The sequence below is a fragment of the Polypterus senegalus genome, chromosome 2, assembly GCF_016835505.1.
Source record: "Polypterus senegalus isolate Bchr_013 chromosome 2, ASM1683550v1, whole genome shotgun sequence".
Classification (NCBI taxonomy): Eukaryota; Metazoa; Chordata; class Cladistia; order Polypteriformes; family Polypteridae; genus Polypterus; species Polypterus senegalus.
In genome coordinates this window covers 115,468,143-115,492,083 of record NC_053155.1, presented here as the reverse complement: position 1 = coordinate 115,492,083, position 23,941 = coordinate 115,468,143, and the positions used below count along the sequence as shown (strand labels likewise).

Genomic DNA, 23,941 nt, shown 5'->3' with positions numbered 1-23,941 from the left:
AGTATACTTTGCAAATATGCCATCCTTGTTGCTAATTGCTTCAGAATAATAACTCTGACACCATGGGCAGGGTGTGCCTTGTTTGTGTGGGTTAGAGACATGGATGTATGATGGAAGCATTTTGTCTATTTCTACTACTTTTTTCACCTATTGGTACATTTACGTCAAAATGAAGGTCTAAAATGTGGTCTCCTTTAACATAAATGTGCAGGTCTGTATCATTTTAGAAATAATAGAACTATTAACTATTTTCAGCTTCTGCGAGATGCTTTTATCTAAAAATGATGCGACCCCAAGATGAATAACTAGTTTCTTCCTTGTAATCCTAAGCAGTGTTGCTCAGCCACTGGTTTGTTACCATCTTTTGGGTTGTGGGTCACCATCGCTGGGTCACAAGTACATATATGGAGAAAAAAAAAACAAAAAGGCAGATTGACGTCATCATGCTATAATGTTGTGTTCTATTTCAACTGAGAAGTCAGAATCAACAAGTTCCAAGTAGGAAGTTTCAACTGAAACGCCCCACAACTAGTTGGATTTCCTACTTACCAAAGTTGACTTCAAAATCCAAGATGGCCATACAGCACATCAACATTAGTGAAAGCTGACCCATTAATTATACATATAATTCACTAAGGCAAGATGACCATGGAAAGCACGCCGGAAGGGGCGTGGATTCACTAAGCTGCCGACAAGTGAGACACCTATGGCGCACGCAGGAAGGAGCCACGCCCACCCTGTTCATAGAGGCATGTTTCTCGCGGAGGTGAATCGCCATATGCAGTGTGTAAAACGGTTTGCGAGGGGTATCCCATGGGATCCTTAAAACATGCCTTTACAACTGAGGTTAGAACACAATGAAGTAAGCAGTCTTTAAAAAACGAGTTTTCGGTTATGATGCACGACTGTGTGACCATAGCAAACTGTTTTACACGCTACATACAGCAATTCGCATCCGCGACAAACATGCGTCTTCTTAGATGCTCCTGCACTTTGTACACACCCCCCTCCCACCTCGCTACTACCGTGGTCGGGTGTCTTGGTGGATTATACAGTATATAGAAAGGCAGCCAAAACCGCACAGAGCAATGAAAAGTCGTCACAGGTGCATCTGAACTGTACAAAGACGACAACGACTCGAGTGATGAGTTGAAGGTGGCCACATGAGCAGGCCGTGCATACTGAACGAGAAATCAGCAGACTAGCATGACGGAGGGAGCGGAGTGGATGTCCTTCTCCTCTCCTCCCGTTCCACCCTCCGCGCCACACGGACGATTGTGTGTTGGTTCGTTCCGTGCATTGGTTAAAACCCAATGAAGGAAGCAGTCTTTAAAAACCAATAAGCCCTGTGCCTCTGTTTTATTACCGTCTCACCTGCTTCACCAATGCATGCCCCACAACAGGGCAGCCAACCGGGTAACCAGAGTATGATTACAAAGCTGAAACTTAAAGGAATTGACGAAAGGGCACCACCAGGTGTGAAGCCTTTCGCTTCATTTGACTCAACACAGGAAACCTCACCCGGCCCGGACACGGAGAGGATTGACAGATTGATAGCTCTTTCTCGATTCTGTGGGTGGTGGTGCATGGCAGTTCTTAGTTGGTGGAGCGATTTGGCTGGTTATTTCCGAAAACGAACGAGACTCCGCCTGCCAAATATTTACACAACCCAACAGCGGTCGGCATCCAAATTCTTAGAGGGACAAGTGGCTTTCAGCCACATAAGATTGAGCTTTAACAGGTCTGTGATGCACTTGTATGTCCGGTACTGCACGCGCGCTACACTGAATGGATTAACGTGTGTCTACCCGGCGCGGGGAGGCGTAGGTAAGCCGTTGAACCCCTTTCGGGATGGAGACCGTGGCTTGCAATTGTTCCCCACGAACGAGAAATTCCCAGTACGTGCGGTTCATACGCCGCACTGATTACGCCCCTAACCTTTGTAAACCCCCATGTTCGTGTGACTGGTGGATTATATATAAAAAAGCAGCCGGAACCGCAAAGAACAATGAAAATTCAACGTGGAAACCGACTGAGGCGGTGTTTGGAAAATTAACAGTCAACGTGACTCACAGGTGCGTGTGGACTGTACACAGACGAAAGCGACTCAGGTAGGGAGTTGGGGGCGGGCACATAAGTGGGCAGTGTGTACTGAACGAGCGCCGTTCAACCCCGTCCTTCGCTTTGGAAGGAGACAGCACGATGGCACTCCTCCGGTTTTCAGTCACGGACAATTGTATGTTGGTTTGTAGCGTGCATTGTTGCAATGTTACTTTTCTTGGTGGTTTATTAAATTACGGATTTTTCAAATGTTTATTTTTTCCTCTGTGCTTAAAAATCATTTAAAAAGTGGCCTGATTATGCGGCGTATGCTACGCCGCGGGTTGGCTAGTACTATTTATTAGCACGTCTGTCTATTTGTGTCTCATTAAATCGGTTGCACATACAGTACTGTCCAATTTCCATCTGTGGACATGGTGCAGCGGTGTTCAAAGTACAAAATACAACATAGTGCATTGTTATAAACTTATTCAATAGTTGGCTGTATTCCAAAAAAAACATGCACAACAAAGGTTTTCTTCGTCCATATTGTAAATTTTCCCAATGTTTTACTGGAGCGCAGTCAACTTGACTGTGAAATCATTCCCAGCTCCAACATCTGATTTCCAGGGTATATGGAACACACAATAACTCCAACCAAGCTCCCTATTCCTTACTCTTCAATTTTATTTCTTATTTCTAATCTTGCTTATTTTGTCAAGGTGGACAATCATCCTTAGATTTCTGCACAAGGGTCATCGTTGAAAATAAATAGGCTAAACTGGGTTTAACATACATACATATACATGTCCGGGTACCACATCATTTTCCACATTAAAGGGCTGTTTAATAAAGTGGTGGTTAGACTGAGAAGAGTTGTCATCTCAACAGAACCCCACATGGGTGGTAATATTTTAGATGCTAAATTACCCCGGTAAGTAAACTCTATACATCAATAGACTAAGTGCTTAGCTCATTTCTTTTTGTGTGTCTTGTGATTTAAGACAAGCTGAAATGAAAACTAACTGGCTATAGTGGTCTCCAAGACCTTGCCTGTCCATTAATAAGTGTCACAATTCCGTTCAGTGTTAACCAACAGACCCTAATAAAATGCCCATGGGGGACATGACTATGAATAAACAGAATGTGCACTCTTAAGGGATTGTAGTATCTTGTAAGCATTTTCCTGCATCATCAGTATATATACACACACACACACGTTCGTAACATGTTACTGCTTTGAAGTCTTACATTTTCTGGATTTTTTGTTTTCCTCAGGCCTCTGACTTGTGATTACTTTCTTCCAATTTTTTACTTTCTTCATGTGTTCCCATTTCTTTTTCTCCCGTTTTCCAGCTTCCTTGTCTAAAATAAATAATGAACACATGCAAATTATTTAATTCAATCAAATAATGATGATATACAAGTTTACTTTTCAAATCTCATGAAGAAATGAGGGAGCAGGATGAAAAAAATAATTTAGTTGATCGTTCTTAAGCATAGATTTTCATATATTTAGTCCACTCATTTGTGTACTGATTAACACTTGAATGCTAATCGGTAATTGCTGTACAGTGATGGAACTATGATGGAAAAATGAAGTATTCTCTTATCCCATTAATATCAGAAATATTTTCTAAATAACAAATACTTTGCAGTTTGCGTCATGTTTATTATTGGTTACATTAACATTTTTTAAATGGTTTTATCAAAAAGCCAGTGAGTGAAGCACACTCCCAATCTGCAAAGAAATGCCTTTTGTGAGCGTCAAAGTTTTGGCATTGGTGCCCAGCTGTTTATGGACATATTTACTGTACATGAAGTGCACAGACTGAAATACAAGTGGCAGTGTTCAGCAAGAACAGTTACATTGCTTCTTGGAGGGGTCCACAGGAGAGATTCTCAGTGTAGGAAGTTAAATCAGTAAAACCAGAGGACTGGTCAAAGGGCTGAACACATTTGCTAGGCAGTGTACATTTTCCTAACATTGCATGTGTGGGATAACGGGCCAGTCTCACGTGCATTTTAAATACATAGATATCAGGTGGGGCATAGGTAGCATGGTGGAGTGGCTTCAAAAACAGATGTGGGAGCAGCAATCCCGCATTCATGTACCCACATGGGGAATTAATATGTTCCCTCATTAGCGCTGGACACACCTGGGGTGCCTGAGGAAGCTTGAGAGCAGTCAGTAGCCCTGCAAAAGAGTGACCAATTGGCACTCCAGGGTGGATCGTCACCCAATGCTTTACTGGAGGATTGGGTATGATGGTTGTGCAGTCATCCTTAGGAATGAATCCACAGGATGCTAGCAGAGTGTGAGTGGAGAGAGGGAGGACAGTCTACTCTAGACTCTGATGGAGGCAGCCAACACGTTAGTCAGAAGTAAGGACCGTAGTTGTTAGTGTTTCTGCTGGCTGAGCAATGCTTTGTGTGAGCTGAGGAGACAGGAGAGTGGAAGTTGCACCGGGCTCAGTTAAGAGGTGAAAGAAAAGACTGTTTTATTACAGTTTTATCTTTGTATTATTTATTGAATTTTTAACTCGTGGACTGTCACGGATTTTCATGGATTATGTCTTTACTTAGCGATCTTTTGCACTGCACTTTGGATGCTTTGTTTGATTTTAAATAAAAGCACTTTGCACTAACCCCTTGCTCACTGTGTCTGTATAAGGGTCTCATTTTACACCTTTTGTGACAGGGGCTGGAAATGCAATAATTAAATTAAAAGGTTTTACACTATATTTTAAATTTCACCATAAAATCATCATTAAGAAAGCATAACACACCTTATCTTCTATCCTACAGCCCCAAATTGTACAAGTTAATCATGGAGGAGAGATGTTTTATTTTGTGTTGACATTTTCATGGTTATATTTGATTTACTGTAACTTTTTTTTATACTTAATAAAAGTTTGGTAACCAAAAAAAAACACACACGCACACACCCCATATATGATTGTCACTATAGTGAGACAACTACATTTTCTCTACTTACTTGGATTTCTTAGAATAGAGCCAATACACAAAACCAGCCACCAATGCAGCCAAAAGGAGGCCCACGACAATTCCAACAATCAGCTTGGCCTGATCATTCACTTTTGATGGAGATTCTAGAACAAAAAGCAGTAAGTTTTTTTTTTTTCCCCAACAGTCTAGTGAAGTTCATTTCCATCTATGTAAAGAGAGGACCCAGACTTAATGAAATGTGTGAACACTGACTCTAATTTGCATAGATTGTTTAACTGAATTTTTGTTATTTAAAGAGAAGAGTTGACAAATCATATAAACTTACAGACACAGATTTGTAGTTTTAAAGACTATGTTAAACAACACACTAGGGCTTAAAGAAACAAATTCAAAATGATCATTTTAACAGTGACACAGCCTTACCACGATTTATGTCTTCCGAATTCTCATCTGGAGAATATACTAGGAAAAAAAAAAAGAGAAAATAAGTACAAAATATGTAAGCTGGATAATTTAAAGTGTTCCAATAAAATATCAGCACATTTACAAATAATCAAAGCAGTTATGTGAGATTATGATGCTAACTAGTTTTATTGATATGGAATTACAAATATGCATAGTAGCAGTTATTGCGCACTCAAAATTTAAGATCTTCAAATTTTTAAATACTTCATTGTGCTAACCAAACTTAAAAAAGAAGCATTGCCTAATTTCACAGAGAAGTAAAATATAAAATCACAGAAAGAGTAAATCAGTGAGAAACTAATCAAAAACCAAACTTAAAGCCAGACAAACACAAAGGGACACCAGGCATTTAATATGCCTTATAACTAACAAGACAAATGAGCACACTGTAAACAATATAACATTTAAAATGCATTCTAGTCTTAGGGAATGGTAAAAATGCAGCTTTTCTGCCTAATGACAGCAAACTCCCAATGTATCCCATAAAAGTACGGACATGTCTGTTAAGTTGGAAGAAGAATAAAAATAATTCTCAGAAAGTGCAGTAATGACTATTTGTCATACAGAATTTCTAAACATCTACATCTAAATTAAATTAAAAACTAACATAAATACAGTAGCTTTTTAAGCAGAAAAAAGAGAAAAATTAGACAAATGGAACAGTAAGTTTAGATTGTTTGCAAAAATTCAGAACAGGTTGAGTATCCCCAATCCAAAATACTCCCAAAATCCAAAACTTTGAGTACTGACATAATGCAACAAGTGGAAAATTCTACACCTGACCTCACTTACCCATATGGGGCTCTGACTAATGTTATCTCTAATTATTATTATTAATTTATTTATTTACTTTTTACTTAAAAGGACAGATGTAAGTAACAGAATTAAAACAGTTTAAAACTGATTTCATCAACCCCCCCCCCATTTGAATTGCAAGTGGCGCACACTAACTCAACAAGCATTGGGTAGGTTTGGTGGTGCTGTGGATACATAAGCAAAAGGCACAATAACAGCTGTGCAGCTCTTCCAAACTGCAGCAGGGGTAAGACAGACCTTTATTAGTCTCCAGGGGCAAATTTGACTTTACAAAAACTCTTTAAATAAATAACTAATTAATTAGTAAACAAATATAGACACACCAAAACGACTATTAAAGAAAATAAAAAATATAATAAAGTCTTCAGGGTTTGTGTGTCAGAGAGAAGATGTACAGCATTGTTCCTAATGGCTTTTAATTCTCTCTTTCAAACGCTTTCTCCAGGGGGTCCAGTGTGCAGCCTATAACTGAGCTTTCCCTTTTAATTAGCCTGTTGATTCAGTGGGCCTCTCCTGAAGTGATGCTTCCAGCCCAGCACACCACAGCATAGAAAAAAAAAAAATCACACTGGCTTTCATCACATTAACCAGGTTTCCATCCAAGGAGTTTTTGTGAAAAAATATTTAGCGCTTCAAATTTTAGCTGATGAAAATGCTAATTATCGATAAAATGTTGTACATGTCGACATAATATTTTTCCATTTAACTTTAGCGCATAAATTCCATATCGATACTTCAGATGTCGCAAAAACTACATTGGAAACACTTTTTGTCGGAAAAAAAGGGCTTTAACACAAATAAATGTGTCACATGATACATTTTCATCACGTGCAATCAAAACGAGAATAGCGGAGCGGTTCGCATGGTCTGATGAAGAGACTCGTTATTTCTCGTGATGAGCCAATGCAGTAGCGGATAGGCTGGGTCTCCTGCTACTAAAAGGGGTACCCTGAACTCCCTCCACATCAACTGTAGCCTGGGGGTGTCTCTCAGGATGTCTAAATAATACAAAAACCGCAAAGGTAATTTACTGTGCCAGTCAAAATATTGAATAAACCATGTGTTTCATTATCTAAACATTTTTTTCTTATTATTAAATGCCAGATGTTTTAGCATATATGAGAAATTCTCTCATTAATATTAACTTTAGTTTTTTTGGATTAAACGTTATTTTGTATTAATTCAAATTTCAGTTTTAATTAAAAACCTTAAGGGAAGCAGGTTACAGTACTATTTCAGTTGTTATCACACTGAGAAAGGATGTTGAAAGGTAGGCTCACCTCTACAGATCCGATGCTGCAAACACAGCTGCATCATGGGCACTTCCAGGAGTGTCAACGCAAATGTCTCGTATCATGCACCTGTCATCAACAAGGGCCTGGAGAACAATAGATGGCCATCCTTTGCGATTAATGTAATCGCGGTAGCCTTCCGTCGGGGGAAGAATAGGCACATGCGTGCCATCCAGCGCACCGTAAATCTGTGGCACAAGATGCACCAAGGAATTGCGGAATTTCATTGGCCTCCGCTACAGTCGGAAGTCTGATATAACACAGCATTAATTGTGGGTTGGAACCGGTGGTCTGTGGCAACCTGTGATGGGCGCAACATCAGGACTGATGAATCCACACAACATCTCAAACATCGGCCGTGTCATTCTAAAATGTTGCAGCCAGAGATTTTCTGTGAAGTATCTCTCCACCACCTCCTCCCATAAGGTCTTATTCCGTTGTCTCTCCCATACCCATGGGTTTCGTCGCACTGGGGTACTTTCTTCGAGCTCAAGGGCTATCGGACAAGCAACTGCTTCATTCTGCTGTCGTCTTCAGATATTATGTACAATTCCAATTATTTGTGAAACTGAAATAACAGTAAGCTGGCAAATTTCAAAAAACTGTCTAAATCTCTCCATTTCTTTGTTTCTTTGTTTAGTGGAGGGGGTGTAACGTGGAAAACAAAAGGTAGATAATTTGCGACATACACAAAATTATGTATGGAAACGGCTCAAGGGCAGATTTTTTTTCGCGATACAACAAAACTTATGCGACAGTTCGTTTTTCGGGGGGATGACGTCATCACGCAAACCATTTTATCGATAAAAAGCCAGTTGGATGGAAACAGGCTGGAGACAGCAAATTTCGCACAAATTTTTTTACGTATATTCTGTTTGTCAATAACATCGCAAAAAACTGGATGGAAACTTGGCTAATTTTATAGAAGTTGTGAAGGATGTCACTACCCACATTAAACGTAGTCTCCTAAGAAAAAAGGGCCTGCTCTGCCCTTTCTTATATAGTAACTCTGTGATCCGAGACCAGTCCAGCCTAGCCTGTCATTAATGTGGACCCCCAAGTACTTGTAGGAGTGGACCAACTCTACATCCACTCCTTGAATACTGACTGGACATAGAGGCTAATTGGTGCGGTGAAAGTCAATAACCTGTTCCTTGGTTTAGCTGATGTTAAGATGCAGACAATTCTCTTTGCACCAAGAAACAAACTTTTCCACGTGACTCTTGCAGTCTCATCTCCTTTATCAATACACCTCATAAGCACATAATCATTTGAGAATTTCTGCAAGTGACCTGACCTGGTGATCTATTTGTAGCCAGAGGCTCTGGCACTCTTTTGCAACAAATTTATTAAACATCAGCACCACCAGACTCATGTGCACTGTGTTTTTTACTTATTCTCTATGTACAGTAACCATTTAATAGTTGGTGGAGATGGAAAGCCTGCCATTGTTTACTGTTGCTGTTGTTTAATACCTATTTCATGTGTCCCATTGATGCTACTGTGCATAAACATATATATATATATAAGTTTATAATATATTATTTATATATAATAAATAAAATTATTAAAACCTGTAAAATAAAATACATTCAAGCTATGTGTAAAGGTGCATATGAAACATAAATAAATTTCAGGTATAGATATTGGTCCCTTCCCCTAGATATCTCATTATTATATGTAAGAATTCCAAAATCTGAAAATACCTAAAGTAATTAATCTTAATTTCATCTGGTACAAGTCATTTTAGGTTATTAGAGGTTGAGCCAATGTAATCCATTCACTGTAGGAATAATCATAAGATTCTCCATTCAAGTTTCCAAACAAACCCAACAGGGTATATAATCTGTTTGTGTATTTCCAAATTTGTTTCCTTATTAGCTAAAAAAACAAACAAAAATAATAAAAGTGTAATGTAAAACACAGAATGCACAAACTTGGGACAAACTGGAAACAAAAGACAGCAACAAAGGTTAACACAGGCTTGTCGGAACATGAACAGGTTGGCTTAGTTAATTCAGGACAGCCATGGAAGACATTCAGTTCTAGTCACATGACCACAATGGACATCAGCCATTCATTACTACATCTGAAGATGGATAATACATCTAAACAGAACTGACCCAGCTGTACTACTTTAAGCAGTGACATCCTATAGTGAGCATCATTATTAGGTGCTTTAGAAGTACTTCGCTAACTTTCCTTAAGCAGTTGAAACTAGGGTTGCACAATTAATTGTTAAATACACAATTACGATTACAGCTGCCATGATATACAGTACTAATCATTGAAGTAACGATTACTGCATTTCATTTAGTACTTCCGCTCTGTCAAAGGTTTTATGGTTACAGACGGCCACAAACAACAAATGAGTGTGGTAATTCACCACAGACACATTCATTAAGCGTGAGTGCACTGGCAATTCAACAGCATGGACATTGTGACCGCAATTGCAAGTGACCGCACTGAATGTATTTTTAGGAGTCTGATCTCTAATATTTAAATTATTATTTTTTTTTTTTGAAGTGTGCATTTCTTTCTTATATTTGCAGCAGCCTCCAGGCAAACTGCAAAATAATGCTGAACTTCAATCAACATTTTTACACTTTTAACACCAAAATTTAAGAGTTGCCTTTAATTTGAAAGGGTTTTGTTTTCAGCAGCAATGAACGTAACATAGCCTGCTGGATAAGGACCTATTGAATGCTAATTCAGATAAAAGAAATCGTTGCGTTTTACTCATCAAAGCACAAGGCTTGAATTAAAACTGTGCACAATGCAGATTAAAAAATAAATAAAAAATATCCATTTCCAGGACAACGGATACATCATTCCACTCACATTTATTTTTCTAAACTTGCAATTAATTTGAACTATGGAGGCATGCGTGAGCTTAATGGATCATTACATTGATGAAAAACAGACACAGTGCTGCCTCTTTAAATGAGTCATGACTTTGAATACAGTATTTTGCTTAAAAATGGAGGTGCAAATGCCCAAGGACCAAATCCGTACCAGACACGAGATTCTGCAGCTGCATGGAAGATGGCGTTACCATCACCACACTTCTTGAAATCGTCATATATTAAATGTTAATAATATTGTTTACATACCTATATGATAAAACTTTCAGGTTGCGTTTCCATTAATGTCTTATTCTTGCACTACTGCTTTTAAACATTTTATCATCATGTACATGCACCTTTTGTTATCTTAATATAGCAGAAATCCAATTTAACATACTTATTTTGATCATTTTTCCACATTTTACTTTTCTGATTTGTAAATGGTGGTGTGATGAATGCTTTTCTTAAGAACAAAAAAAAGTTTCTGCTGCACTTAATTTTTATTTCATAATTATACAAATATCAGTAATTTACTGTCTTTAGAGGGCTGTATCTTTAATGTAAAAACTAGATGTGCTACTCATCTAAAACAGGTTGAAATCTGAGTAATCAAATGCAGGCCTCAGTATCATTGTCTGCAGAGCACCATGCAATGCACTTGTCTCTGTTATATGCCATTTGATATGGAATGAGGAAGAAGGATCTGTTGGAATGGCAAATGCAGTGTATTTTGTTACTAGAAATGTGTGTAATGCATCATCTTTCGGACTGACAGACACATAGCAACTCGATGGACACACAGACAAGTATCCCTTTATTAGTCAGGATAAGAAGGAAATATTAAACAATAAATGTTTAATTTTTCAACCAATACCCCATTGAACAATTTCACATTAACAAATTTTAAGTAGATCCCTGTAAAATTAACGACATACTGACTACAGATTACACTATATGCCATTGGTAGGACAAAGTATATTTTTCATTGTAGTGCTGTTAAATAAACGTATCAAATATTACATCAAAGGCAAAATTTGTCCACTATTATTGTTGTCATAAATGTGCAACCCTAGTTGGAATACAAGCAAGTTACATGACTAGCTCAGGGTTACAAAGTAGTTGAGGACTGAACCAGCAAACTTGCAGTGATTTACAGACCAATACCTTAGCCATTAGGCCAAACTACCTGACTAGCCGAGGTTTAAAACAGTATAATTCCAGAAATGCAATATTGGGTAGAAGCTAGCTTAGCTGCCTCATACGTTATTTAATTAGCTACTGTAAATTGGTTAAAAGGAGTCCTACAGTAGATGTGATTTATAACTGGAAAATATCATTTGATTTAGACTAGAATGTTAGCAGTGAAAATATAACAGGAAATGGCATAACACAGAACACTACCAATTGAAGCTTTCGAGCTTGCCATGTTAAATGTGGACATTTCAAGCCTGAGTACAAGAACACATATATACAAGGTATACTTACAGGAAGAAATGTTTATTGACAGCTGTTCTTCACCTAACTTGTTTGATGCTATACATGTTGCACTAATGTTTCCCTGAGGGAAAACAACCACCTGGTGGGTAAATTTTCCATTTTTTTCCTTTATCATTTTCTCCTACAAATAAAAGATACAAAAAAAGAGTCAGAATAAAAAAAAAGCAGAAAGCAAAGAAAATTAGCACAGACAATGTCATATTATATATATATATATATATATATGTGTGTGTGTGTGTGTAAGCAGCAATGGCAACTTAAAACAGAATTAAACAGACCAACAGTCTCATTTATAAAACTTGTGTATGTACAAAAAGAGCCTTGAAATATCTGTATGCAACTTTACCCATGTTAGGATTTATAAAAGAAAAGTTGACAGGGGGTCGTGCGTGTATTTACAGCAACTCTGACCCATTCATGCGCAACATTTCAGAGAAACTGGAAAATGATGACATACTTGATCAAGTACAGAAATGCAGCCAACTTAGCTAATTGATGACTCGCACATAATAATTCATATCACCGGGCCATTGTTATTATGTGCAATGATGTGACAAACATATTACACCTTAAAAGTGATGAATATGGTGCACGGACTGTTAGTTTCCTTTTAAATGGGGCCAATGCTACATATTTGCAGCAGTGAAGAGCAAAATTTTTACCAGTTTATATCCCCTACCTGTTGCTGCTTTTCAGTGAACTGATCAATAGGTCAGGACCATATAAACCAAGCTTCACTTCATCATGCCTGCTACACTGGAAGCCATTAACCAGCCAGAGACGCAAACATCCAGTTTTCGTATGGTGTGTATATATATATATATATATATATATATATATATATATACACACACCTAAAACATAACTTTGTTGTTCCCCCCAACATAAAAATGCAATAATCAGAGCACTTTGCTGCACTCATATTGCAATAACAGCACCTAGTGAGAATGAAGCTGCTTTTTATTTTTAATGCACAAGTCATCTGTGAAGCCAAGATCTGGCTGAGAAACATTGCATTTCTGTGACCTGACTCAGCCCGTGACCAATTTAATTTGAAGCAAGGTGTCTTTGGCAGACATGATGGTGTTGTACAGCATGTTGGTAAGGTAACTGGCCGAATCCTCTCTGTTTTATATGGCCATTACATGTGCCAGGTTATAGTGGCTACCCACTGGCACCCGATGAGTTTCCCTGGCCCTCTAAACGCAGAGAAGAGGTGCTATAATGCTGTTATAATCTTGTGCTCTCAGTTGAGGAGGAGCACAGCCTGATACTCTTGCATACAGATGACAGGGTTTTGTCATGTCACAAGTGACGCTACTCTACCAACCAATGAAGTGCTGCAGCCTTAAGAGTGCACATGTATGAAGTTGATTAGCATGCTCCACATATGAATGTTTCAGGGTGCCGTTTGATATGCATTCCCATGTGCAGATTTACAAGGTGAAGGGTAAATTGCATTAGAAATATTGTGTCAGGTTTTTTTTTTTGGTGTGTACACATTTTCATGTTTAGATCTATGCAAAGTTTTATAAATTTAGCCCCTGGAATTTGATAAGGAGGAGGAGGAGGAGGAGGAGGTTGGGAGTATGCACTGATAACAGCATGCTGCTGCACCCACCACACGACAAACCACCTCAGGATTCCCCAAGTTAGGACCTGAGCACAGTTGTGCAACAGGAGACACCTCAACATTATACTAGTTTGAATGGACTTGCAGTGTGATAAGTGTTACAAAAAAAAAGATGAAAACCGAGGACAGAAATGGACATCTAATGAGTATGGCAGTACAGTAGCAGGGACAAGGCTATAGAAATGAAAACAATCAGACAGCGGGCATAAGAAAGACATTTTATCAATAGAAGCCTTTTTAAAGTTTAATAACTGAATTAAATTACTTGCTTTTTCTTTTTTTAAACTAATTTTAAAATACACTTTTACTTGCTGTGTATAGAAGCTAAATGGGTGACAAGCTGGGAGGAAAAAGCTACTAGAACTCACAAGACTCATTTTGGAATTTTGTTTTGTTAATCTGAGTCACAGTTAAGTACACATTTTATAATCTAATCAGGAATGGAAAACTGACTTATTTTGATCCAATATTTTTATATAATATTAATTATGCTGATTTGTTTGACAATTTTGGCTGTTTAAATATTTATGTACATTTGCTGAATCATTTGTGTAAATAGTTATGTAATATATAATGTATATATTTTTTTTCTATTAACAAATTTGTTGGTAATGACAAGGCAGTTGTGTGTGTGTTGTGAGTAATTTTAGTCAAACTAAATATTATATAATGGGGGCTTCCCACAGATAATTAACATCAACAGTGGGCATTAAGAATCCCACCCTAGAATTTAAAGGAAAGTTGCATACAGCTTTTTCCCATTTCAGTATTTTGCAATATCCTAGTAGTAAAGAGTTTTAAGATTTTTTATCTAAATGTATTTCACAGTTTCTACCACTAGAGGGGAGAACGGGCATTTCTTTATAGAACAGCAGTCCCTATGGAAATTACTGGATATATTTATGTGCTAAATATGCTTGTGTCCAATTACAAAGGATAAGGACAGTGTATTGTAACATTTCCTGATGCTTTGCACACACTGTACATAAACATACACATACTCCTCCACATTCAGTCAGTGTTTGCTACAGGCTTTGGATAAATTTTCACTGTGGAACTTGGAGAAAAAAAAAACAAAACTGTTCATCAATTACCTTAAATTTGTATCTGTATAGCCTACAGCAGCCATTTTATGGAACACAAAGCAACACATTTTATATTTATAAAATATTACTGGCAAGTGCTACTATTTAAATAATGGCACAATTTGCTAGTTTTTCCCCCCCATGTGATTTTATTCCCTTGGTTTCTATAGATTGTCCCGTTTTGCCCACTGTGAATTGCTTTTCATTGTTTCACACCCATCGTATTGAAGTTTGGCACCCTGCAACAAATCTTGTCAAAGACAGACCATGCTCAAACCTTTAAACTATAGCAGCAATGCTTTTATTTTATGAAAGTCTGTTTTTCGCATTACTTCTGAAGTCAACAAAGACAGTCACACTGCTTGAAATAGATGCATGCCCTCAAACTGAAATTCAAAAATCTCAAAGAGCAGACCAGTGATCTCCAGCCTGTTGCTCTTTGTTTCCACCTGTTCTCCAATGTGGGGTGTTGTGAACATGACCATATACAGTATATATAACACATTATACTCCATTCTGCACCCACTTAATGCTCACTACAATGTTTGAATGTGAAAGGTCAGGATCATAGACGTGAATAGCTACTGACTGAATGAGCCTGAAAAGGGAGTTTGTGACAGCGTTTCGTTAGGTCCATAAATATTTGGACAGAGACAACTTTTTTCTAATTTTGGTTCTGTACATTACCACATTGAATTTTAAATGAAACAACTCAGATGCAGCTGAAGTGCAGACTTTCAGCTTTAATTCAGTGGGTTGAACAAGATTACATAAAAATGTGAGCCAATTAAAGCATTTTTTAACACAATCCCTTTATTTCAGGGGCTCAAAAGTAATTGGACAAATGAAATAACTGGAAATAAAATGTTCATTTCTAATACTTGGTTGAAAACCCTTTGCTGGCAATGACAGCCTGAAGACTTGAACTCATGGACATCACCAAATGCTGGGTTTCCTCCTTTTTAATGCTCTGCCGGGCCTTTGCTACAGCGACTTTCAGTTGTTGTTTGTTTGTGGGCCTTTCTGTCCGAAGTTTAGTCTTCAACAAGTGAAACGCATGCTCAATTGGGTTAAGATCAGGTGACTGACTTGGCCATTCAAGAATTTCCCACATCTTTGCTTTAATAAACTCCTGGGTTGCTTTGGCTGTATGTTTTGAGTCATTGTCCATCTGTATCATGAAACACCGCCCAATCAATTTAACTGCATTTAGCTGGATTTGAGCAGACAGTATGTCTCTGAACACCTCAGAATTCATTCGGCTCCTTCTGTCCTGTGTCACATCATCAATAAACACTAGTGTCCCAGTGCCACTGGCAGCCATGCACGCCCAAGCCATCACACTGCCGCCATCGTGTTTTACAGATGATGTGGTATGCTTTGGACAATGAGCTGTTCCTCGCCTTCTCCATACTTTTTTTTCTTGCCATCATTCATCATTGCCATTCATCTGTCCAAAGAATGTTTTTACAGAACTGTGCTGGCTTTTTTAGATGTTCATTAGCAAAGTCCTATCTAGCCTTTCTATTCTTGAGGCTTATAAGTGGCTTGCACCTTGCAGTGCACCCCCTGTATTTACTTTCATGCAGTCTTCTCTTTGTGGTAGACTTGGATATCGATACGCCTACCCCCTGGAGAGTGTTGTTCACTAGTTTGGCTGTTGTGAAGGCGTTTCTCTTCACCATGGAAATAATTCTGCGATCAATCACCACTGTTGTCTTCCGTGGATGTCCAGGGGCCTCATGCATAACGCCGTGCGTAGAATTCGCACTATAACATGACGTAAGCAGAAAAGCCGAAATGTGCTTACACACAGAAAAATCCAGATGCAGGAGTCTGTGCGTACTCCAACTTCCACGTTCTTCCGCTCCATAAATCCCGGTCAGCGTGAAAAGTAATGGCCGTGCATGCTCCTTCTTTCCCGCCCCCAACTCCTCCCAGAATTACACCTCTATGAATATGCAAATCAATATAAATCGCCCTTAAGCTCAGCCTTCTGTGAAAAGACAATGGGAAAAGCACGAGGGAAAATAAGAATTTTAGCGAATACCAAGTGGAGGCAAAGGAAAAGCATACTATTTGTTGATTTAAGCAGTGGTATAAATCAACAAAAGGAAGTTGATCGAGTGACATAGCGTGTCGGAGAAACTCCAAAGCTTAAGTTCACAAAGTTGCACTGTGACAAAAAATAAAAAAGAAGTCATATATCAAAGTCGCAGTGAAAAGGCGAGTTATAGCCACCGTCTGAGCTTATTAGGGTACAGACAAAAAAAAAATAGGCACACAGTGGGGGAAAAAAAAAAAAAATCACGAAATGTCAACTTTAATCTCGAAGTTTCCACTTTAATCACATAGTTTACTTTGTCATTAAAGTAGAACATCATAAACTTCATCTTAAAATCATTTAATTTACTAGTTTCTCAAATCCCATCGTAACTAAAGTAGCATGTTAAATGCTTTGTTTTGTATTTGATCTTCAATGTGCTTTGTGTGCGTTAATCACTACGTGCTTCTGTTCTTTCTCCTTCTCCGACAGGACACAGAATCCATTACATTCGTGATATTACAGCTCTCTGAATAATTAAAATACTGAGATGTATATGTAGTATCATTTTCATGATGATTGGAATGAAAGCATGTTATTAAACATGGAAACACAATGGCAGAGTGATTGGTCATGTCTCACACAAGATGCTGCTGCACCATGTGCAACCTTCGATGAAATAATTTATTGTAGCAGGACTGTCTCTTCCAAACATACTAACCTCCAATTCCTGTCGTTACTTTTCTTTCCCCAGATACCTAATCGCCACACAATCAGCTCTGTAATATATGTTAAGCCATCTGTAAGCTTGCAATGATGATTCTTCAAAACGTTTAAGGAACATTGAAATATCTTCATAGTACGTGTTTAATTATTCTATCCATCTATCCTTCCAGTGTCGCGCCAGCCTCAGCAAATATACAGTGCAAGGCAAGAACAATAAGTGAACTTGCTAGCGCTGCAGCACCGTGTCCTCACATGTTTAATTATTAACAATACAGATTATTTAAATGAAGTTAAAGTTTTATCTGTATAATATAATCAATATATTTTGCTGCATTTCATCTTAAAAATGATATTGTCATCATATGTAAATACGCGCTTTATAAAGTGGTGCAGGTTGTGCAATATTATAACTGTAGTGCAAGTTTACAGTGAGGTGATTGTACTTATAAGTACAAACAGTTCTACAAGGAGCAATTGATTGAGTGAGTTTATACTTCTTGGGATGAAACTGTTTCTGAACCGCGAGGTCCGTACAGGAAAGGCTTTGGCAGCATGTGCTTGATGCTGTATACCGATAATTCTCTTTCCAGCAGCTGCTGCTGTGATTCCCCACTCAGATACAATGATATAAATAATCCAAATAGTGCAGTGAGAGTAATATGGAAAAAGATGATCCGCTGTGGCAACTCCTAACGGAAGGAGCTGAAAGAAGAAGAAGCAGAAAATGGTGAAGTGAGAGTAACAACACTAAAGCAGTTATAGTATTTGGAATACTATGGCTATTCCCTGGGCCATTATATTGTTACAGGTAATCTACAATCATATGCATTACATTAATAAACAATATGCGGTTAGTTTCAGTGTATTTATAAAGCCGCGTCAGAAATGTGGTTCTAAGAAATAAAGGGTAACCACGCAGGAACAGTAGCACTGCTTTGACGCTGGGTGCCGCCAGTCTGCAAAACCGAGCAGAGAACTTGCGTATGACAGGGTAGGAGGTACAGTGGAAAAGTGCGTGGCTTTAAACCAAGTGTAGGTTTTATACATCGCGATTTAAACATGGAAACTTTCTTACGCAACATTTCTGTGCGTACGCACAGTTTATGCATGAGGCCCCAGGTCTTTTTGCATTGCTGAGTTCACCAGTGCTTGCTTTCTTTCTCAGGATGTACCAAACTGTAGATTTTGCCACTCGTAATATTGTAGCAATTTCTCGGATTGTTTTTTTCTGTTTTTGCATCTTAAGGATGGCTTCTTTCACCTGCATGGAGAGCTCCTTTGACCGCATGTTGTCTGTTCACAGCAAAATCTTCTACATGCAAGCACCACACTTCAAATCAACTCCAGGCCTTTTATCTGCTTAATTGATAATGACATAATGGCGGACTTGCCCACACCTGCCCATGAAATAGCCTTTGAGTCAATTGTCCAATTACCTTTGAGCCCCTGAAATGAAGGGATTGTGTTAAAAAATGCTTTAGTTGCCTCACATTTTTATGCAATCTTTTTGTTCAACCCACTGAATTAAAGCTGAAAGTCTACACTTCAACTGCATCTGAGTTGTTTCATTTAAAATTCATCGTGGTAATGTACAGAACCAAAATTAGAAAAAAGTTGTCTCTGTCCAAATATTTATGGACCTAACTGTATGTACAAAAATCATGAGTTATACTAAAATCTTTCTGAAGAACCCCATGCTTCCAACACAGAAAACTGAAATTTGGTTTGTTTTTAAACAAATGCAAAGGCCATATTAAATAAGAAATACATCCTGGTATATTTTTATTAAGTATTACTGTATGCTTGGTAAGGAAGAACAATATAGAGGTTCATCATCAATTTAAAAAATAACTTGGGTTGGGCAATGAATGGATGGATATTGTAATATGCGTTTAACCAATTATCAGTCTTACGTTCACAGAAAGCATTGTGACAGGAATAGATATGACAGAATATCACACACACCTCTCAACTTCTTAGATGCAATCTAATCTATTTTTAGATTAAACTCACTGGATTTAAAAAAAATAAATGAATAAAAAAAGTCACCCCTGGCTAAAGCAATTCTGTCTGACATGGACACCAATAGTTGCAGATTTAGGCAGCCAATTTTCTTCCACTCTTGCCACACCACATCTTGCAGTTCGGACAGACTGGTCAGTAGGCTGTGCCAGCATTCCACTCGTTGCTCCGAACAGTCCAAGAGATTTTCTATGCAATTTAAATCTAGGAATTCAGTGGGACAGTCAAGGTGCAAGAATGACTCAGAATGTAAACCCATTTAGGTTCAAGTGCACTGTGACCTCAACCAGAGGACCTATTTCCTCATAACTAACACCCAGAACATTAGAGAGCCATCTCACGCTTGAAAATCAACTTACACAAACCCCTCTTTGACGACTTTATGCGGTTTATAGTGTATCCATTGCCTCGTATTATTAAAGTACACGAAGAATCACAATTCATCAGACCAGACAACACGTTTCCAGGTGTCAACAGTCCAGTGTTTGTGGCTCTGCGACCATTGTAAGCATACAGTTTGGTAAACTGCTACAAGAAAGGGACTCTTCTCCAGTACTGTGCTCCAGATATCAATGGCATACAGTTCCCTTGTGAGTGTGCATTTGGAAATGGCTTGCTGTGGAACTGCATCGACTGTCTGTAGCAATTCTTGCCTGGTGGCAAAGCAGTTTGCTTGTCACAATGTGTGACACATGACAAAGGACCCTATCTGTGGGAACTGTCTCAACCGTTGTTCTGACAACAATTAGAGGTCGACTGGGATGTATGGCATAGTTTGAAGACCTGTTGGACACTACGCTTTGAGACAATCACAAAGTTGACAACTTTATGTACAATAGGCCTTTTGGCACAGTCAAACACAATAACCCCTTTTTTGCCAATCATTAACGTCTGTCGTGCGACTCATTTTTCACAAACAGAGCCAAACACACATGGCATACCACTACTCCTTGACACTCTGTGAACCCTATAGATCGATAGATAGATAGATACTTTATTAATCCCAAGGGGAAATTCACATACTCCAGCAGCAGCATACTGATAAAGAACAATATTAAAGAGTGATAACAATGAAGGAATAATAGACAGACAATAATTTTGTATAATATTAACGTTTACCCCCCCAGGTGGAATTGAAGAGTCACATAGTGTGGGGGAGGAACAATCTCCTCAGTCTGTCAGTGGAGCAGGGCGTTGACAGCAGTCTGTCGCTGAGGCTGCTCCCCTGTCTGGAGATGACACTGTTCAGTTGATTTTCCATTATTGACAGAAGCCTGCTCAGTGCCCGTCGCTGTGCCACAGATGTCAAACTGTCCAGCTCTGTGCCTACAATTGAGTCTGCCTTCCTCACCAGTTTGTCTATAGCACATGACACAGTTACAGTGGGATGCAAAAGTTTGGGCAACCTTGTTAATAGTCATTATTTTCCTGTATAAATCGTTGGTTGTTACAATAAAAAATGTCAGTTAAATATATCATATAGGAGACACACACAGTGATATTTGAGAAGTGAAATGAAGTTTATTGGATTTACAGAAAGTGTGCAATAATTGTTCAAACAAAATCAGGCAGGTGCATAAATTTGGGCACCGTTGTCACTTTATTGATTCCAAAACTTTTAGAACTAATTACTGGAACTCAAATTGGCTTGGTAAGCTCAGTGACCCCTGACCTACATACACAGGTGAATCCTATAATGAGAAAGAGTATTTAAGGGGGTCAATTGTAAGTTTCCCTCCTCCTTTAATTTTCTCTGAAGAGTAGCAACATGGGGGTCACAAAACAACTCTCAAATGACCTGAAGACAAAGATTGTTCACCATCATGGTTTAGGGGAAGGGTACAGAAAGCTGTCCCAGAGATTTAAGCTGTCTGTTTCCACATGGAAGACCACAGGCTCAGTTCAAGTTAAGGCTCGAAGTGGCAGACCAAGAAAGATTTCGGATAGACAGAAGCGACGAATGGTGAGAACAGTCAGAGCCAACCCAGAGACCAGCACCAAAGACCTACAACATCATCTTGCAGCAGATGGAGTCACTGTGCATCGTTCAACCATTCGGCGCACTTTACACAAGGAGATGCTGTATGCGAGAGTGATGCAGAGGAAGCCTTTTCTCCGCCCACAGCACAAACAGAGCAGCTTGAGGTATGCTCAAGCACATTTGGACAAGCCAGCTTCATTTTGGAATAAGGTGCTGTGGACTGATGAAACTAAAATTGAGTTATTTGGGCATAACAAGGGCGTTATGCATGGAGGAAAAAGAACACAGCATTCCAAGAAAAAACACCTGCTACCTACAGTAAAATATGGTGGTGGTTCCATCATGCTGTAGGGCTGTGTGGCCAGTGCAGGGACTGGGAATCTTGTCAAAGTTGAGGGCCGCATGGATTCCACTCAGTATCAGCAGATTCTGGAGACCAATGTCCAGGAATCAGTGACAAAGCTGAAGCTGCGTCGGGGCTGGATCTTTCAACAAGACAACGACCGAAACACTGCTCAAAATCCACTAAGGCATTCATGCAGAGGAACAAGTACAACGTTCTGGAATGGCCATCTCAGTCCCCAGACCTGAATATAATTGAAAATCTGTGGTGTGAGTTAAAGAGAGCTGTCCATGCTCGGAAGCCATCAAACCTGAATGAACTAGAGATGTTTTGTAAAGAGGAATGGTCCAAAATACCTTCAACCACAATCCAGACTCTCATTGGAACCTCAAGGAAGCGTTTAGAGGCTGTAATTTCTGCAAAAGGCGGATCTACTACATATTGATTTCATTTCTTTTTTGTGGTGCCCAAATTTATGCACCTGCCTGATTTTGTTTGAACAATTATTGCACACTTTCTGTAAATCCAATAAACTTCATTTCACTTCTCAAATATCACTGTGTGTGTCTCCTATATGATATATTTAACTGACATTTTTTATCGTAACAACCAACGATTTATACAGGAAAATAATGACTATTAACAAGGTTGCCCAAACTTTTGCATCCCACTGTATGTATAAGATGGTATTCCTAGTTTTGTCTGCCGAGCTTACATGCAATAACAACCGCAGAAGTTTTAGTGGTTAAGAGACGAGAAGAATCAGGAATGGTTTTAGGTGGATACATTTTCTTTGAAGAGGATAGAGGTGGGTAAGGAGTTTGTTTTTTTTTTTTTTTTTTAAAAAAAGCATTTTCTTTTAGAACAAAACATAACTGGTAAACAGGTACAATAGCCAAAATGTTGTTCTTTTTCTTCTTCTCTCTGGCACCCTTGCTGCTACTCCTTTTTGACTTTTTTCCAAAATGATTCACTGAATATTGTGCTTGTAGCTTTTCTTTCTGTTCTCATCAGGCCATTCAAGTAATCAAAGTTGCCAGTTCTGGTTTCAGTTACTTGGTTGTGTGCTTGGTCAACAAAAAAAAACTTATACAGTAAACAGTAATATGAATAAAAAGCCATAATACACTCAGTTTTCAGTCACGCTTGAGCATTATATATTGGAGGCATTTTAAAAGACTACAATATATTTCTCTGCTTTGCAGAAAAAGCATGCTTAAAATTAAGAGTTTTTTTTATGATACCAGTTATGTGCGTGTGTGTGTGTGTGTGTGTGTGTGTGTGTGTGTGTGAGAGAGAGAGAGAGAAAGAGAGAAGTCAGTGAATATTTTGCATCAACGCTGCATTATAAGTAGACTTCTACCATATGTACTTCTTGGATAGGTTTCTGTGCCCTGGTGACTTCAAAGAGAAAAGTTTGAAAAGAGGTTTCAATCTTTTGCAAAAAATCAGATCTCAGTCTGATTATTACACCTGTTAGCGCTGTATCCCCACATTAATTAACACAAGTGCACAATTCATGATTCATCTTGCAGTGTACAATCTAAATGCATTCTGCAAACACTTTGCTAATTTACACTCTCTAGCATCTATGTGTGTATTCATGTGTGTTACATAGCGGGTCTACTCTATAAACACAACAAAAACTAAAGAAATGGAAACTGTGACTAACAAACAGCTGCTACACCAGGAAAATGTTAACCTAAAAACTAAAAACAATTCTCCCCTCCAAGAATTTTTAGGATCTTTGCATATTTTTGGCAATAAACTTGAAGATTGTCAAACACCTTTTAACAGAGAGCAAAGGCAAAACACCTTTTATACAGAAAGTCAGTATACGAGAATCGACAAAGTACAATTAGAATCTTTAACTTTCATCATTACAGGAAAGTCTGCAACAGATTCTAGAGGCACATTGTTCACCGCATATTTCTTTTAGCATGCGAGAGATGAGACTTCAAATCAACATAATGAAAGCATGGCAATTCTAGGCTCAAATCAGTGCTGGCAAGATCACACATAGTATTGAGGGTATATGTAGTCCAAATTCATTACATGCCAACAGAAGGCCAACAATACTGGTTAACTGTATGTTGATTTGCTTCAACACCTGTTGCAGTCAATTAGAAAAAAGTGGTGAGGAAAGTTGTATGCCATTCTGCTTCTCACTCACAACACCAC

General features: G+C 38.5%; 1 protein-coding gene across 2 annotated transcripts in view; it reads right to left on the bottom strand.

Moving 5' to 3' along the window:
• alcama (activated leukocyte cell adhesion molecule a) overlaps positions 1 to 23,941 on the bottom strand; it is a 109,722-nt gene that overhangs the window by 2,014 nt on the left and 83,767 nt on the right. For both annotated transcript variants that reach the window (XM_039744428.1, XM_039744427.1), the window contains exons 12-15: positions 11,915 to 12,047; positions 5,434 to 5,472; positions 5,039 to 5,153; positions 3,292 to 3,405 (exon numbers count right to left, since the gene is read on the bottom strand). In XM_039744428.1, the coding sequence (XP_039600362.1) occupies positions 3,315 to 3,405; positions 5,039 to 5,153; positions 5,434 to 5,472; positions 11,915 to 12,047 (378 nt within the window). In that variant the 3' untranslated portion in view covers positions 3,292 to 3,314. The remainder of the gene's footprint in view (positions 1 to 3,291; positions 3,406 to 5,038; positions 5,154 to 5,433; positions 5,473 to 11,914; positions 12,048 to 23,941) is intronic.